General features: G+C 45.6%; 1 protein-coding gene across 4 annotated transcripts in view; it reads right to left on the reverse strand.

Annotated features, from left to right (window-relative positions):
* The window catches only part of LOC119137947 (protein sidekick-2-like), an 83612-nt gene that overhangs the window by 14609 nt on the left and 52850 nt on the right, over positions 1-16153 (reverse strand). For all 4 annotated transcript variants that reach the window (XM_037277517.1, XM_037277515.1, XM_037277516.1 and 1 more), the window contains exons 2-10: positions 11192-11351; positions 7747-7853; positions 6734-6881; positions 2162-2295; positions 1617-1728; positions 1362-1552; positions 805-888; positions 548-742; positions 101-217 (exon numbers count right to left, since the gene is read on the reverse strand). In XM_037277517.1, the coding sequence (XP_037133412.1) occupies positions 101-217; positions 548-742; positions 805-888; positions 1362-1552; positions 1617-1728; positions 2162-2295; positions 6734-6881; positions 7747-7853; positions 11192-11351 (1248 nt within the window). The remainder of the gene's footprint in view (positions 1-100; positions 218-547; positions 743-804; positions 889-1361; positions 1553-1616; positions 1729-2161; positions 2296-6733; positions 6882-7746; positions 7854-11191; positions 11352-16153) is intronic.

A 16153-nucleotide genomic window follows, 5' to 3' on the forward strand; every position in this document is an offset into this window, starting at 1 on the left:
TAGCCAGTAAGCCGCCACAAACTATCCTCCCGTGTGTAACAGATAGCATACGTTCTAATCCCCCGGGTGTGTACGTCAACGTGTGTGTGTTTGTGCAAACCTTTTTGCCAGGTGATAGCTGGTCTCGGAGCGCCCGAAGTCTCGCAGTGCAGGATGATGGACATTCCGTCAATCACGGTGCTGTCCGAGGGTCCGGCTGTGATATTGGGAGCGATACCTGCGCGGCCACAAGGAATAAGTCAAACACGGCGAGAAGAAATCTCGCTCGGAGAGCTGTGAGCGCCTGCCTTTTGATTTCGAGTTTGCGCCTAAGTGTCCTTCACTATTCTTCACCTTCACGCCGCGCCAAACACACAACTCATACCGGATGTCGACAAAGGAATGTCTTTCGCGGAATAAATCGATGAATTGAAGCGGTTTCGAAATTCATAGAACAGCAACGCCATCCAAAATATGCACCTCAAAAGATTCAAGCGGCATAAAATGGCATGAAATGTCACTCGTGATCATTTTTTTATTCCAATTTGAGCAAAAATCGGGGACCCACTGGTGACGGCGAGGTACGTGTTGGTCTGGACCTCGCCGGCCGCGTTCCTGGCGAAACACTGGAACATGCCGGTGTCGTCGGGCAGGAGGCCGTTGACCTGCAGGCTGCCGCCTGTCAGCACCCGGTACCGCGGCGTTTTGACCGGGTCGATGGGCGTGGCGTCCTTGTACCAAACGATGTCAGGTTGGGGTACACCTGTGGAGGGCGCTATTTAGTGGTAAGTATTGATGGAAAAGAAAAAAAAAATTCTTGCACACCTCGCGCTTGACAGGGAATGTCCACCACCTTCTCCATCTCGGCCGTGATGTGCTTCTCAGGCTCTTTGATGAACTGCGGCGGCTCTGGGAGAAGACACGAGAATGGAAACCGCGCTGACGTAATCCCAAATCCCGCCGCAGCAATCGGCAAAGTTTCAAACGAGAACTGACAGATTTAATTGGAAGGGTGAGAAAGACGAGACGCGGCCCAGTGGGGATAGCGAAAACAAAGAAATAAGACGGCGTCAAAAGTCAGATGGAGAGACATTTGGTATTCCGCTTGGATTTTTTTTGGCTGTAACCTTCAAACGGGCAGCAGGGGAGGCTGGGCCGGTGTCAGTAGGCGGCATTCAAAGGGAAAAAGTTAAGCGCACCTTGCTCTTTGAATGCCATCGCAACCTTGACGCTATCAAAGCGTTCAAAAGCGACTCGGGCATTCAAATGCTTTCGCCGAGGGCAGCCGGCTTAGCGGCGGCTTCACTTTTGGCTACAGAACCACAACATTGAATTTCAGCAAGTGGACGGTTGGCTGGGTAGCAAAAAAAAATGTGGCTCACCAAGCACGTGCAAATATGCGCCGGCGCTGACGGACGGCACGCTGCTACTGCGAAGCACAGCCTCGCACTCGTAGTAGCCGGCGTCCGCCACAAGGGGGCTGAGGATGGTCAGCCGTCGGCTGAAGTCGCTGAGGCCGCTGCTGATGGCAACGCCGTTCTTCCGCCAAGTGATGCTCAACTTGATGAGAGGCCTAAAAAGTGATGAGTGCAAGTTATTTGCCACGCTCTCCTTTTTTTTTTTTTTAGCGTCTTCACCTGGCGTTGGCCACGCACTCCATGGTGACTTCGGACGTTCCCGTGACGACGCTGGTGTTCCGGGGCGGGATGATGATGGTGGGGGCGATGGGGTCCGCCGGACCGCCGACATCTACACGCAGACACATGCTGCCGTTTACTGATAGAGTCTTCCATCTTTGCATATGCAACCATTTTGGGGATTGGAACAGAAATCATGAATGTATCAAGAATGCTCAAACGCAGATTACAATCCTCCATGGATCACAAAGTGGGGAGTCCCGTAATTTGGCAAGAATTAAAAGGGAGAGAAGGAAAAAGACGGACGAGTGGCCAATAATCCCGCCTGCAGCTTCCTGACATGAGCTCGCAGTGGCAAATTGTCAGCTATGCTGCAGGAGCCGGCCGGCATTCCTGTCGGGAGGTTTTGAGACTTGGCAGCCGTTCCAAACTGGCCTTCGTCCCACTGCCTGGCGGGTAAGGAGCCAAACCCGAGCTGTGGCACTTTTAGGGCACAACAGGCTGACGGCGCATGTGTGTGTGTGTGTGTGTGTGTGGCCACTCACTCTCCACCGAGAGGGTGATGGGCTGGCTGGTCTTGTTCTCGCCATTCTTATCGTTGACCGCCTGGACATAGTAGCGGCCGGCGTCTGGCGCCACGGTGGACAGGATGACCAGCGTATTGTCAAGTGTGATGGCACTAGGAAACAAAACACATCAAAAATAGTTAAGCAATATTTCAATACTGGTTGAAAAAAAAAAAAAGGAACAATGTTTCAATACTGGTTGAAGCTTAAAAAGGAACAATGATTCGCGTGATGAGAGCTAAACTACATTTGATGTTTTCATCCAGAGGCCGCGCAACACATTAAACATTTTAGCACCATAATTACGCTCTTCAAGCCACATTAGCCATATTGATCAAGAGAGCGTAAACAATGTGTCGGCGGACAGAGCGCGGTGTAAATATCGACGTCCTCCTCCGATAAGCGTTATGAAACATGATAGTGCGGCGCAAAAACTTAATTGGCCATCTGCGGATTTTACGGAGATACTGAATGGCCAATTTTTGGCAACCGTGGTATCGGTACTTTGCATCGGTACCAGTGAGCACTTTGAACATCCCTGGGATCTGACTTTCACATTCTAAAGCGGTAGCTAAAATTTGGAGTTGAAAATGAGTAATGCTGCAAAATCAGCAACACAATGAGGCTGCCAGACTACTGTCGCTCGCATTCGCCATTCTCCTGCCTCATTTATCTGCCGTCTTCTTGCCAGATGGCACTTGAAATCAATACGGGGCTCTCACCTGACATTCAAAAATCCTTCCCAGAAAATTCTGCAGAAGAAAATTGCAAACGACAAGTGCTGAAAAAGCAGTCGAATATCATGAATGCTAAAATAATCGACTATATATATATATATAAAAAAAAAAAAAAAACAGCTCGTTTGTGAAACATTTGAATTTTCACATCCTCCGCCTCGAATATTGAATCAACATTTCCGGCTGGTATTCACAGTGTCTGCCCTCGGCGTCCCGTGCCGTGTGTTTATTTTAACGCAAGGGTGCTATTTTCATCACCGGAACAGAATTTGACAGCTTGTTCTCCACAAGTGGGGCAATTATCGCCGCTTGTTGCGTGTCGGTGTGAAACCTTTGACAAGAGCGTTTTTTTTTGTGAGGGAATAAAATAATCAAAAATCACTGGGGGGGGGGGGACTTTTGGCTAACTTGACCGCTTATCTGGGGACTCCCCCCTTAAAGGGACGGACAAAGGGGTCTCTACGGCCCCCGCTTATGATCCACGATCAATATTTAATGTCGTCTGGCTGGCGACATAGCAGACACGTCTATAAATTATTGAGCTCTTTGGGGATGTGAGCAGAAAGGAAGCGTCCACAGGTGACTCCAGAGGACCTTTTGGAAAACGGGGTGACTCAATTTGGGACTTTTTTTTTTTACCTGGCAGTTAAAGACGGCGGGAATTACCCGAAGAGCCGACTCGAAATTTGTGAAGCTGATTATGTGTGACGCTTTTGTTTGTCGCTTCTGGCACAACTGGCGTTTGCAGCGAAAAAGAAATAAAAGCGGCCGAGTTGCTTGCGAGCGTGCCAAGGGAAGGCTCTCCAGCGGAATGGCGCTCCTTCAGGGCAGGAATGATGACGCAAACAGGACGGAAGAAAAGCTGGTGAACATACGAAGGACGAGGAAGGAACAAGCAATGGGCGATGTAGCGCGTAGCTTCGTTACACCAACTTTTCATTCACGATGTTTTGACCTTGCGGCTTTGTTTGCTGCATGACTTCATCATCGCCGAGATCGCTTCCGATATTAAGCGCAACAAGAGAATACCGAGGTGCAAATCAAAGTTCGACACCCTCACAAAGCGCCTCCTTTTCCCTTTCACCATCATTTTCCATCCGCCGGCCCGCTGAGTACCGAGCACATTTTCTCCCTTTCTTTGTACGCGCTGCAACGGCCTCGGTGCCGACGCGCGAGCCACTTGAACCCGCCCCCCCCCTGATTGACCGACCCTCGCTCGCTGCTGCGGTGAGGTCGACGGCTGCTATTTGTTGCCTGGGAATGCAAGCGAGAGGATGGAGGAGTGAGGTTACAAGCTTCGCGGCGTTAAGGAAGGCAAATAGCAAGAAATACCGACATTATTGTGCAATAGTTGGATTCTTAATCGCCGTGATTTGTATCCAATTGTAAACTACTGGAATGTATCATATTAAATCACCCGAGTGACTTCTATCGAGTCATAATTGAATCTAATGGGAGTCGACGGTACGATTTGAACGAATCACATCATAATGTAAGTGAAGCAATTCTGGAATCCTTTGTATCATAATTCGATGTGCCCCAAAACAACAATGGCAACAAACAAGGTCTGCTTGCCGTAGAGTATGTCGACGGGAATCTGCCCCCTCAGAGGAAGATTCCCGGCGATTCGCTGTCTCCTTTTGACTAATGTCCAATCTATAGCCAAGTGACAGGAACCAACGAGGGCCATTAATTGATCAGACACTGCAGCAGATTAGTCAAAGGTCCCACTTGGTCTTTGGTTCCATCTTTGCAAGGAAGATGCGTGGGTAGGGGGGGAGAAAAAAAATCCATGCCTGGCTGTTGATAGGTCAGTTATGTATTCCCTTTTCCCGGCAAAAAGCCTGACAATTCTGAACAAATGCGCTCGCCGGAGCTTCTTATTATACAGTACATTAAGTCGCTCCCAAATTGCACAACAAATCAGGCAAAGTGAATGCGAAAAGGAGTGAAAGTCGTCGAGCTCAAAGAAGAGCGATGGGCTTTACTGGTAAATGCCTCGCCTCCCCCCCTCCCGTACATCAAAACAAAGACGCCTCCAAGCCCTCCCTTGACCTCGTTTGTAAAGCGCTGCGACCGTCAATCAAGCCGCTGAGGTATGACTCCAACCTCCACGGAGGGAAAATATGAGCGCGGCAGAAGACCTCGTGTGTCACAGGCGGAGTAGTTACACTCAAACGGTCACCCAAAGTGGCTGTCAGCTTGCAGGATGATCGGGCTAGCGCAAAATGACATGAGTTCACATGCTTCCGAGATCCTCCAGTAAAAGAAATCAGGATGTGTGCTACGATAATAAATTCAATTACAACACACTGTGTCGAAATAATCGAAATGGAATGAATTGCATCATAAGTGGAGCGAATCGTATGATAATCGGAGCAAATCAGCTAGCGTGTGCTAATTGTATGACGGACGCGATGGAATAACAACGGCCCGGAGGCGAGCCGTGATATTTTTCGTCTGCTGGGATGAAACTTGAAAAGCACGCTATGTCCATGTCGGGATTTATCGAATTATATTTCGTCTGCTACCTTTGGACGAGAGCGGCGATGTGATGAAGACCCTCGGGGAGTCTGCAAATGAAAGTTATGACACCTGAGGAGGGAAATAAGGTGCCGGGCGGCGAGTGTCATTCAAAGTGGAAAGTACATTATTTTTCCATTCGGCGCGTCATTAAAAAGTGTATAATTGTTTTACCACATTATTTGTATGTTCATTTTCAGGTGAGACAAAATATGACAGAAGCAGTTGCCAAAAGCAACCCGGGTGGTGACATCATCAAAACGTCTTTAAAAGCTTCATTGTCATTCCGAGCCGGCCAATCGTTATGCATGATGCTGATGAGGATGAGGATGAAGAGCTGATAAGGAGCATTCACTTCAACCCAGGGCAAGGTCATCTCCCACTCCCGAGAAATGCAGATGCGATGAGGAGATTGCGGGAAGGATGAGTGTGTGTGCGTGTGCGTGTGCGTGTGTGCACTTCCAACAGAAATAGTGCTGTCATTAAAAAAATAATTAAATAAGAAAATAATTAAAATAATACAAAAATGAAAATTAAATAAGAAAATAATTAAAATAATATAAAAATAAATAATAATAATAAATAATTAAATAAGAAAATAAGAAACAATACAATCTAAAGAAAAGTAATTAAAATAATATAAAAATAAATGATAATAACAATAATAAATAATTAAATAAGAAAATAAGAAACCTCAGTATGAAACAATACAATCTAAATAAAAATACTGTAAATGAAAATAAAAATGCTTCGCCAGAATATCGCTATGTTGATATCGTCAAAACATCTAAAAATATTATCAGGCCTGTACATGTCACGCAGAGTATGAGCTGCAAACTCATTGTTTTTTTTATCAGGTGCTTCAGCTCCTGTTGTCCTTTCCCGTTTGAAAGGAGAAAAAAGGGAAAAATAATCCCATCAGAGGGCGTTCTGGGATCTGACCGGCAGATATTGACGGCGCCTCGCCGAAGAAACACCAACCTCCAATTGGAGGCCAAAATGAAGACAGACAAGGAGGGGTGGGGGCGAGCTGAGATGAAAGTAGCTGGCTCGGGTTCTCTTTCAAAACCCAAGATGGGGAACAGAAGAGGGCAATTCCATTTCTCCTGGAGCCAAAGTGGCTTTTTTTTTTTTTTTTTTTGCTCATGTGTTGTGGTGGAAACCGAATGCGGGCAAAAAAAAAAAAAAAGAAAATGAACAAAACAAAGTGAAACTCAAACAAGTTACCACAAGCCTGCTTTTGTGTTCTAATATAAGCGAGTCAAGGCCAAAGAGGGAAAAGAAAACTCACATGCGACTGCTGGGTGGGATCTTGCGTCCGTCCCGGTACCACGTGACTTGGGGTTGCGGGAAGCTACGGATGCGAGGCGCCGGGATGACGGCGCCCTCGCCCTGCGAGACCGACTGGTCGCGCTCGCCCTCCTCAAAGCTGCCCATGACTGCGAGGAGAAATCAGACAAAAAGAAAGGTCAGTCTGCGTTGGCGTTGATGGACAACGCCGTGCTGTTGCCATGGTCACCGCTCCTCTGTGATAACATCCTTGACTTGGAAACCAAAATTACATACCTTTATTTAAAACCCAAATGAAATACAGTGATCCCTCGCTACTTTGCGTTTCATTTATCGCGGCTTCACTACATCGCGGATTTCTTTTCCAAATTAAAAAAAAACATTTCAAAGTCAAAATAAAACTTCTAGACTGAGGAAACATGTGTCTAACCTTGCTCCAAATGTTCATTTACATTCCTTTAGAAGTCCATTTTTGCGTGTTAGCACGATCGCGAAATAGCATCTTTCCGCTAACTCGTTAGCCTGCCCAGTACTTCTTGTTGGTGACCGTACTTCGCGGATTTCACTTACCGCGAGTGGTTTTTGGAACCAATTATCCGCGATAAACGAGGGATTACTGTACCAATTCAAAAGCCTAACTTCAAGCTTGGAAGTCGGATCGGCCTGACAATAATAACGCGTAAACGAGCGGTGTGCTCTGTCTGGAAAGGCGGGAAAACTTTGTTCCACCTCACTAACGAGACCAGGGAACAAAATTTGCGGGTTCCCTTTCCGCTAGGGGCGGATGACAGATGTTGTTGGGGCGCCGTTACACCGTGACACAAACGACAAAAACAACAATATCAGTCACGTAATAATCGTAATCATCGTCATAATAATGAGCGCAACAGCTGTGCGCCCGGTACATCCTTCAGCGGCAACATCTGCCTACCTACTCGCTCCTTAATGGACTGTCAATCAAACACTGTGTGTGTGTGTGTGTGTGTGTGCACAAAAGCACTCTGTGATACTTACAAGCCACTTGCACTTCAGTGCGACGCTGCAGCAGCGCTCCCACGCGATTGCGAACAATGCAGCGGTAGAAGCCGGCATGGGAGCGGTCCAGCGATGGGATCAGGTACCTGCAACAAACACACACGTCAAAAACTGGACACACGTAGAATCTTCTGGATTGTAGTTGCCTTCTGCAGTGCACACACACAAACAACACACTTAAGACCATCTAATGGATGAGCAAGGGCGCAGAGGACAGCAGAGCTTAGCTGCTGCTGTTTACTCCAATGATAATGATTCTCTTGGGGGTTCCACAGTGTGGACCGCCGACCCCCCCTTCCTCTCAAGAACACACACAAGGAACAGAAAACACACCAAAATGTCATTTATGCAAATACAAGCGGTGAAGACTACAGTAGTTGACCTTGACCTCGCACGCAACGCAATCGCATCTCTTTCATGCGCATTAATGCCGCTAATCAATGATGTCTTTGGCTTTCTTACAAGTCCGCCAGGAGAGGAGCTCAGCTGCGAAGAGGTTGCAGAATTTCTCTCATTTAAGCCGTTAATTGGAGGGAGGCAAGCGTCAAAACCTTGTCAATTGTTAATGGAGGTCACGCAAACAGTTTGCAGCTGAATTAGCAGCGAGCGAGTCTTTGTACGCCTTTTAATTGGGAGTCACTCTCGCATGACGTGTTTTGTCAAGAGGGGGGGGGAGGAAAAAATAAGTTGTTGCGGAAGGTGAAAAGGTGGCTCATCTTCCCGCCTTCCATCATGGTGGTGACGATGATGGCGGGGTGTCTTTGAAACGAAGGCGCTGGCGTAAAAACGACATTTCTATATCTGAAGAGGCAATTAAAAGTTGAAAAAATGCGCATACAAGCTGGCGAACGCGATGGACAAAACTATTGGGACGCCTTCCAAATACAGCAAAACAGACACAACAAGTCGGCCATTTTAGGCTATCTTTTGTGCCAGAGCTTGTTAGCATTAGCTAAATCGTTAGTGTACTAGACGCTAACGTCCGAGTTATATTTTTTGGGATACATTTTAAAAGCCTACAGATAACAAGACCCATCATGGAGCGAGTTTAACCTCTCCGAGGCCGGGCACCGCCTCCTCCCCTCAGCTCTCTCTCACGTCCCTCATAATGAATACAATTAACCTTTGGCGAGCAGGTGGCGGCATCGGCGGGAGGGAAAGTGGCAGGTGGGAAGGGAAAATGGAAGGGAAGGGCCAGGTGATAGGGTCCTCTCAGCGGGAGATGACGGCGCGAGACAGAGATTGATCGATGTTCCGGAGCGCGACGCTCTCCGTCACATCTTCGCTAATTAGTCTCCACACAGCTGAGATGAGAGGATGCGGTGGCGTCGGACAGAGTTGCGCGAGGGATGGAAAAAGATGACGGAGGGAAATAAATAACTTTGGGACCGCTGTTCAACACACTTCAATTGCATTTCAGTGGATCGGCAGTCACGATAGAGGCTACTGCCGGGGGAATGGAGTGTTTTTGGATAATAAGGTGAAGCAGCATGTGGTTTATCCTCTTCCAAGCAACTGAGCAATTTGATAATTGAGGCTATTTTACACAGGGTGCCTCCATTTTTGTAGCCACATTAAGCAACATTACGATGCGCACGTTCATTGCATTCAAAAGAGCCTTTTCTTGGAAAAGTATTTCAGAAAGTCCAACCTTCCTCCCTCCCTCCAGTGCAGTCACATTGATTGTGTTGTTATTGTGGCTCGTTAAATGAGATGAGCGGTGGCCTCGCGATGAGGAGGGCAAGGAGCGGCCAGCAACATCCAATTAGCGCTGGGGGAAACTTGCTCTATGCTCACACGTTTGTGTGCTTGAACCACTTGGTGGCGAGGGGGGTGTGTGGGGGTCTTGGACCAGCCAGGATCTCGTTGGCTTGGAGACATAAATGGATTGCCATCAGGAACTCAAAGCATACTATTATCATTATTTTATTTCTTATATCATTATTTTTATTATTATTTTGTTTTGATTATTTTTTTATAATATTATGATTATTTACTCCTTGTCGTGGATTTGTTTTATTTTTATTTTTATGTTATTATTTTTAATATTTAGTTTTCATTCTTTTTTATAATATTATTATTTACTCCTTGTCGCGCAGAAGCGGCGTTACACTTTCTCTATCCGTGTAATTGCATCTGTGTATTATATTTGGGCTGACTTTAATTTGCTCAGAGCAGCCATGAAATGACAACATCTGCAAAAATATTTGCAACGGACAGTCAGCTGAGTTTGCATGCGAGGAAATTGTTTTTAGTCATGCCTTGGTGACAAATCTAGCGCCGCGTAGAGTTTGATTTAGTCGGTGCGGATCAATCAAACAGCAAGCGACGCTCTATTACCAACGCGGTCAAAGTGTCAGTCGCATTGTCACGCTTGTTCCCCTTTTCTCTTGCAATTGTATTACCCGGCCAAAACTAATTTACACATTTCAAAAAAGGTAGACGGCGGTGGCGGGAAGGCGCGCCATCCCGATAAAAAGTCAAGTCTGAGAAGCCGTCACATCTTCAATGTCACGCAATTTAATTTTGCCACCGCATTGATTAGATTCGCCGACTTCCTCGCGGCGCCTACGTATTTTGCGAGAAGTGGCTCATCGAGGTTATTTTTTTTATATTTGGTGGTGGCCAAAACAAATCTACTATGGTCCTATTGATGTCCTGATTGACTAGGCAACAAGGTCATGTGACACGCTACTCACCAACTAACTAAATAAAATGAGCAAACCCGAACGCCGCTTGACCACGACATTATCGGTTTTTCCTTCTGGACATGCTGCTGTGTCGGGTTGGAAGTGTGACAGCGCGGCGAGCGTGTTGTGCGCTTCCCTCTCGAGTACACTCGGACCACTTCTCCTCACACTCGCGTGTCACTCTGCTCTTATCAGCCTCTGGAGATCTGCAAGACATCATCAACTCGCCGAGGCTGGCATCTTTCTTTTTTTGCCCCTTCCCATATACTGTATGATCAAGACTCTGCGAGCGTGCGTGTGTGTTTGTGCGCCTCACAAACACACACAAACATGCAGCCAATACGCACACGCAGCTTAGTGAGATAAGCCCGTGTCGGCTGCACGATAACAATCTTCCAGTTACCGTTAAAGATGGTTTATCTGCCGACCCTTAACACACACACACATGCACACACACACAGAAAAGACATCCACACATTTATCATGCCATGTGGTCGAATGATGGAGGCGTCAGGAGGGCAAAGCAGAGAAGGAAAAGAGGAAGATGGGGAAAAGCAGGGGTTTGTAGAATGGGTGACATCCCATAATGAGCAGCTTATGAAGCCTTAGAAGCTTTGAGGTTGTTTTTGTGGGTCTTATTCATGATATAAAAGCCAACCAAATTTTTGGGTCACTGATCTGCGAGACATTTAATGGCCGACCCTTTCGAAATGAACCTTTTGTGATTGGCTCACCTGTACTCCAGAGAGAAGCGGGTCAGCTCGGTGCTGTTGTGGATCCACTTGAACTCCAGAGGCCAGCTGCCCTCGGCCATGCAGGTCAGGACCAGCCGGTTGCGCTCCAAATGCAGCTGACTGCGCACCGGCTCCGTTTTGAAGTACGGAGGCACGTCATCTGGAAGGGAAAAAAAAATCCGGGTGTCAAAAATACGCTGCAGAGCGTCCGAGATCGGAGCGGAAGCAATGCACACTCCCCCCCCCACCCCCCTCCTCACATCTCAATCAAGGAGGCGCCCGCACTGTCAAGCTCCCCGGAGATGCTCATATCTCAGCATTGATGAACGCCGCCAACGCCGCAGAGAGCTCACTTGATGATCATTGTAAATATAGAAGCTATTAATTGGATGGCTGCATGATATAATTATCAAATTGACTGATAATCAAGCGGCGAAATTAAACTGTCAGGATGATCTATTGTGCTTATATTTTGCTCCGGCACTTTGGTGTGACAAGCTCGGAGAAGGAGGAGGAGGAGGGGCCTGGTAGAAGCCAAGCCGGCACGCCGTGAGCGAGTTGGAGAAAAAATAAAAATGAATTAACAGTAAAGAGAATATAAGCGAGCGCAAGCAATCATCTTTTTACATCAATTTAAAATCAATGTGTCAAAGTGAGACGTGTATTTATTGCCGTGGCGCTTTGGCGAGGCCCGGCTGTGTATTACGGCTTATTATCGTCATGATTTACAGTCAAGAGTACAAAGAGGCTCGTATAATAGACCTTATAGATTATCAACATTTTTTTCCTCCTCCACATTGAATAATTCATCATGCAACACTTTAAACAGAGGGATGACCTTGGATAATGAGCCGCAGATTCCTTAACCGAGACTGAATGTTGCAGCTTGTTCTGGTTTTAAAATTGCGTCGGTGAAAGTCTCAAATTGCAAACAGGTTTATAATTTATGCCATTTTCAGAATTCAAGGAATAAACAGTCGAAGATAAACAGCGAGGCGCCGAATAGGCATATGTTGCCCTTCAAAAGTGCACGACACATCTCAATAAGTCAACAATAAATATTCATAACCCCCATCCATATTCACCGGATGACACTTCACTTCAGGTCTGACTTGTGGCAAGTGGATACATATTTATAACGATCCGGGAAAAGGGGCGAGGGGGGGGGGGCACTAGGGAAGACGTCGCCACCCCCGCACCAGGCAAGTCGAGAGGCCGACGACATCATTGATCACTGATAACTATCTGCACTGGCCATGCTCATTAGGAAGTCCATTAGAAGTGAGACACTCCGAGGAACAACAAATAATTGATTAACGCACATTTGGCTGTCATCACCACACGAAAGCCACACAGCGCCCTCGACAGTCCTACGTGAGACAGTCCACTAGCGTGGGGCAGCGTTGAATTTATGCAGAATAAGGCTCATTTGCATATTGGGCGTCGCTGGAGCCAGAGGACGCTCCCGTGGGCAACTGTGTGTGGCCTCGGTCAATTAAAGCTCATTATCGAGAACAACGGCAGGTACAAATGTTTGCCCTCTGGTGAAAATTCATTAAGAATGAATTCATCAATAATTCATTGATGAAAATAATGAGTCTATTTGTCACACTTTTCGAAGGTGCAACTTGGAATGTTAATGCTAACGTAAAGAAAGACCTGTGTTGCTAGCATGCTAACGTTTTGAGCAGTTTGCTCCCCCCCCAGGCTGAGGATGAAAAATGAATGCATTGTCCGGGAGCGACGGGCCCCGGGAGGAACACTGTTGCCCTTTAGGGAACTACTGGAAAGCCGCCGTTTATGCGCGCGTTGAGGCGGAAAAAAAGCCAACACAGCAGACAAAGGCAACTTTTTGGGAAGTTTGAAAAGGCTGTCACGTAAGAAAATGCTAAAAATGTAGCCCTCGTCATCTGTTTAACGTGTGCTTGTTCTTCTTTGTAAAAATAAAAACAAACCCAAAAATAAATATATCCAGGGGCCCTTTTGAGTACAGGTGAGGGCAAAAGTACAAAAAAAATAATCTGAAGTCATGCATAAATGATGACGGCAAACTGGCAGCAAGATGCCACGTGAAATGATTGGCCTCTGGTCAAAACACGTCAACAACAAACGCATTAACAAAGTGAAAGTTTGAAGCGACACAAACACACACACCAGTTGGCAATGAATACTTTTTGGGTATTATTTTACGCATATTGCACACACCATTTTTAAAAAAAAGACTAATATTAAAATTACAAAAACTCAAGCAAAACGTAGCATTTTTGAAAAACATAATAAAAAAAAAAACATCATAAAAATTCCAAATCTATTACAACTGCAGTTGCAAAGCATGATGGGTAATGTTTTTTTTTTTTATTGCCTGTCAGCATGAATGTTTACATGCTTTTACTGATGTTTGCCTCGTCCCACAGAGACGCTCACGATGAGGCCACACACACGCACACGCACGCACACGCGCTGTGGGCGCTGCTCCAACGAGGTTTCCTGCCCTTCCCAAGAGGCCTGGCGGCTAATCACTACCTTGACTCAAATCTTTTCACCTCACAAGTTCAGCGAGGTAGCCTTGCTCTCTGAATGTTTTTTTTTGTCAATTAAGAGTAAAATGTGCAATTTATGGTAACTTTCAGCAACGGCGCGCACTCTCACCTTTTTCCACACGTGCGCACACACAAACGCACTCGCACGCTAACATAAACAAGCTGGAAGGCCAAGGCCATAAAAGAGACAGAGAAGAGTGCAAGAAAATAAAAGTGATTGTATCGCAAAGTAAACCAATCAATGCGCCATTCATTTCACCGTAATTGTCTTCTATTTTCTCCTTCGTATATGATTCAGTGTTCGAGCTCATTTAATTTCCCGAATGACCCATAAAAGCGGGCAAAAAAAAAAGTAAAAAAAAACAAAAAAAAAACACAGTGATGGAGTGCCGAGCACAGCATATTGAGCAGAATAAGCCGCTGCTTTTTTTCCTCCCTGAATTCAAGCATTGTGGGACACAATGAAGCCCGTGAGCGCTGGATCAACAACAAATCTTCCAATAAAACCATCACAATGACAACAAACACACACACACAAGAGCTGGAAACCAACAAGGACATTTGAAACAATGACGCATTTTAAAAAGTCCCAATTTCTATAAGTGTTGTAAATAAACAAAAAAATTCTTTGAATAGATTTGACATTAAAGGACGCCAGAAAATGTTGACAATGGACACACTTCTTGTGTCTTTCTGCCAGATGTGGCTTTTTTTTTTTGTAAGTTCAATAATATGTTGCCAAGTGAAACTGGCTTTAGGCTGACTTTTCGAGACCGGTCACGACTTTTGTCCAAAGCCTTTTTGTCCACATCGGCACAACTTTATCCAAAATCAATAGAAGGGGGGGGGGGGGGGGGGGGGGTGTTTGCTCTTTCTTGTAGCACCAAGTCCGAACAAGAAAGTTCTCCATTCTCAACGTTTCAGCAGACAGGTCACGACTCTCAAACTTTTTTTTTTGTTGGCTGCACATCTCGGATAAAAAAACCAAAACAAAAACGCACACTCCATCAATAAGGTCCTGCTTGGAATCTTTGGGAATCAAACAATTGGAAGTAAGTAGCAATTCTCGTTCGGGTGAACAACGGCCAATGCCGTCGGTGGGAAAAAAAAAAAAATCCACGGCAAGCTTTTATTTTGTGTTTGTGCTCGAGCACGCTGGCCCCGCATAACAAGGATCTAATTTCATAAACGCGTAAACGTCTCGCTTCATCCAGCACGTTCCCGGGCATGTGATGTTAGCATAGCGGCAAAAACCTCAAGGCTATCTTTGCTACAAGAAGTGGGCGCCCACTTTCGGGTAATTTGTCTTCCAACAAGTGCCGTTTTGTTGTTTTTTTAGCTTGTTTATCATCGAGGTCACAAGGGTAAGTCCAGTGCTTATCAAACAACATCACATATTGTATACAATATATCACATGCATGTAATCAAGCATACAAAACATTGCCAGCAAGGGTTAATGCTCCGAGCATGATGCGAATAAAAGATAGAGGGAAAAAAAAAAAAAACCCGTGGGAAGTGCACAGACTGGAATATGGAACAAAGAAGAAGCATGTTGGACTGTAAATACCAGAAACAACGTGAGTGAGGTCACAGGGGAAGGACAAGTACTTGTCTCGGCAAATGTACAAAAGACCAACAGAGCTAATTTAATGAAGTATCCAAATGAATGAAATTGCTATTTTCAATTTGTGAGTATGGACGTTTTTATTTCAACTCAAAGCTTTAGCCACCAATCCAACACATGAAATAGTAGTCACGAAAGCACAGGTGCAAAGTCAAGGCCCGGGGGCCAGATATGGCCCGCCACATCATTTTAGGTGGCCCGCGAAATTGTGCATCGACTTCATGTCAATTCCAAAATTTCAAATTGTTTTCACTTTTGAAAAATAGAGATATTGTTAGCAATTTTTATGACCATTCATTTTTTTCAATCAATATTTGATTTGATTTCAATATTTCATTTTTAAATATCTGAACAGTTTTTATTAGTCTCGGTTTTGAAAACTAGTTATTCATCAGTTTGTTGTGTAGCCTATACTATATATACAATAGGAGACGTTCTTACATTTATTTGGGTTGACAATTTTAGTGGCTCCAACCATACGCCAACAATTGCAAGGTTGTGGCGGAATTGCGCAATCTTGCCTTTTCAATTTCGAACGACATGGCTTAAAGGAGGATTATTTTGTACTCGTTTGTCAATACCAGGCCGGTCGTCACAAAGTAGCTCTCAATGTTTTTGTCGTCATTGCAAGCGGGATGCGCATCTTGCCGTTGAGCTTTTAAGCTAAGCTAAGCGGCTAAAACAAAGGTTGCTTGTGTTCTCGGCGCCGAGTAAACATTTTGTATGTTTGTCATCGTCACGCCGGTTGCATATGCTCTCTGCAATTCTTTTTTAAGGAGGAGAACTTTTTTTTTTTT

This window comes from Syngnathus acus, chromosome 19 (assembly GCF_901709675.1).
Source record: "Syngnathus acus chromosome 19, fSynAcu1.2, whole genome shotgun sequence".
Taxonomy (NCBI): Eukaryota; Metazoa; Chordata; class Actinopteri; order Syngnathiformes; family Syngnathidae; genus Syngnathus; species Syngnathus acus.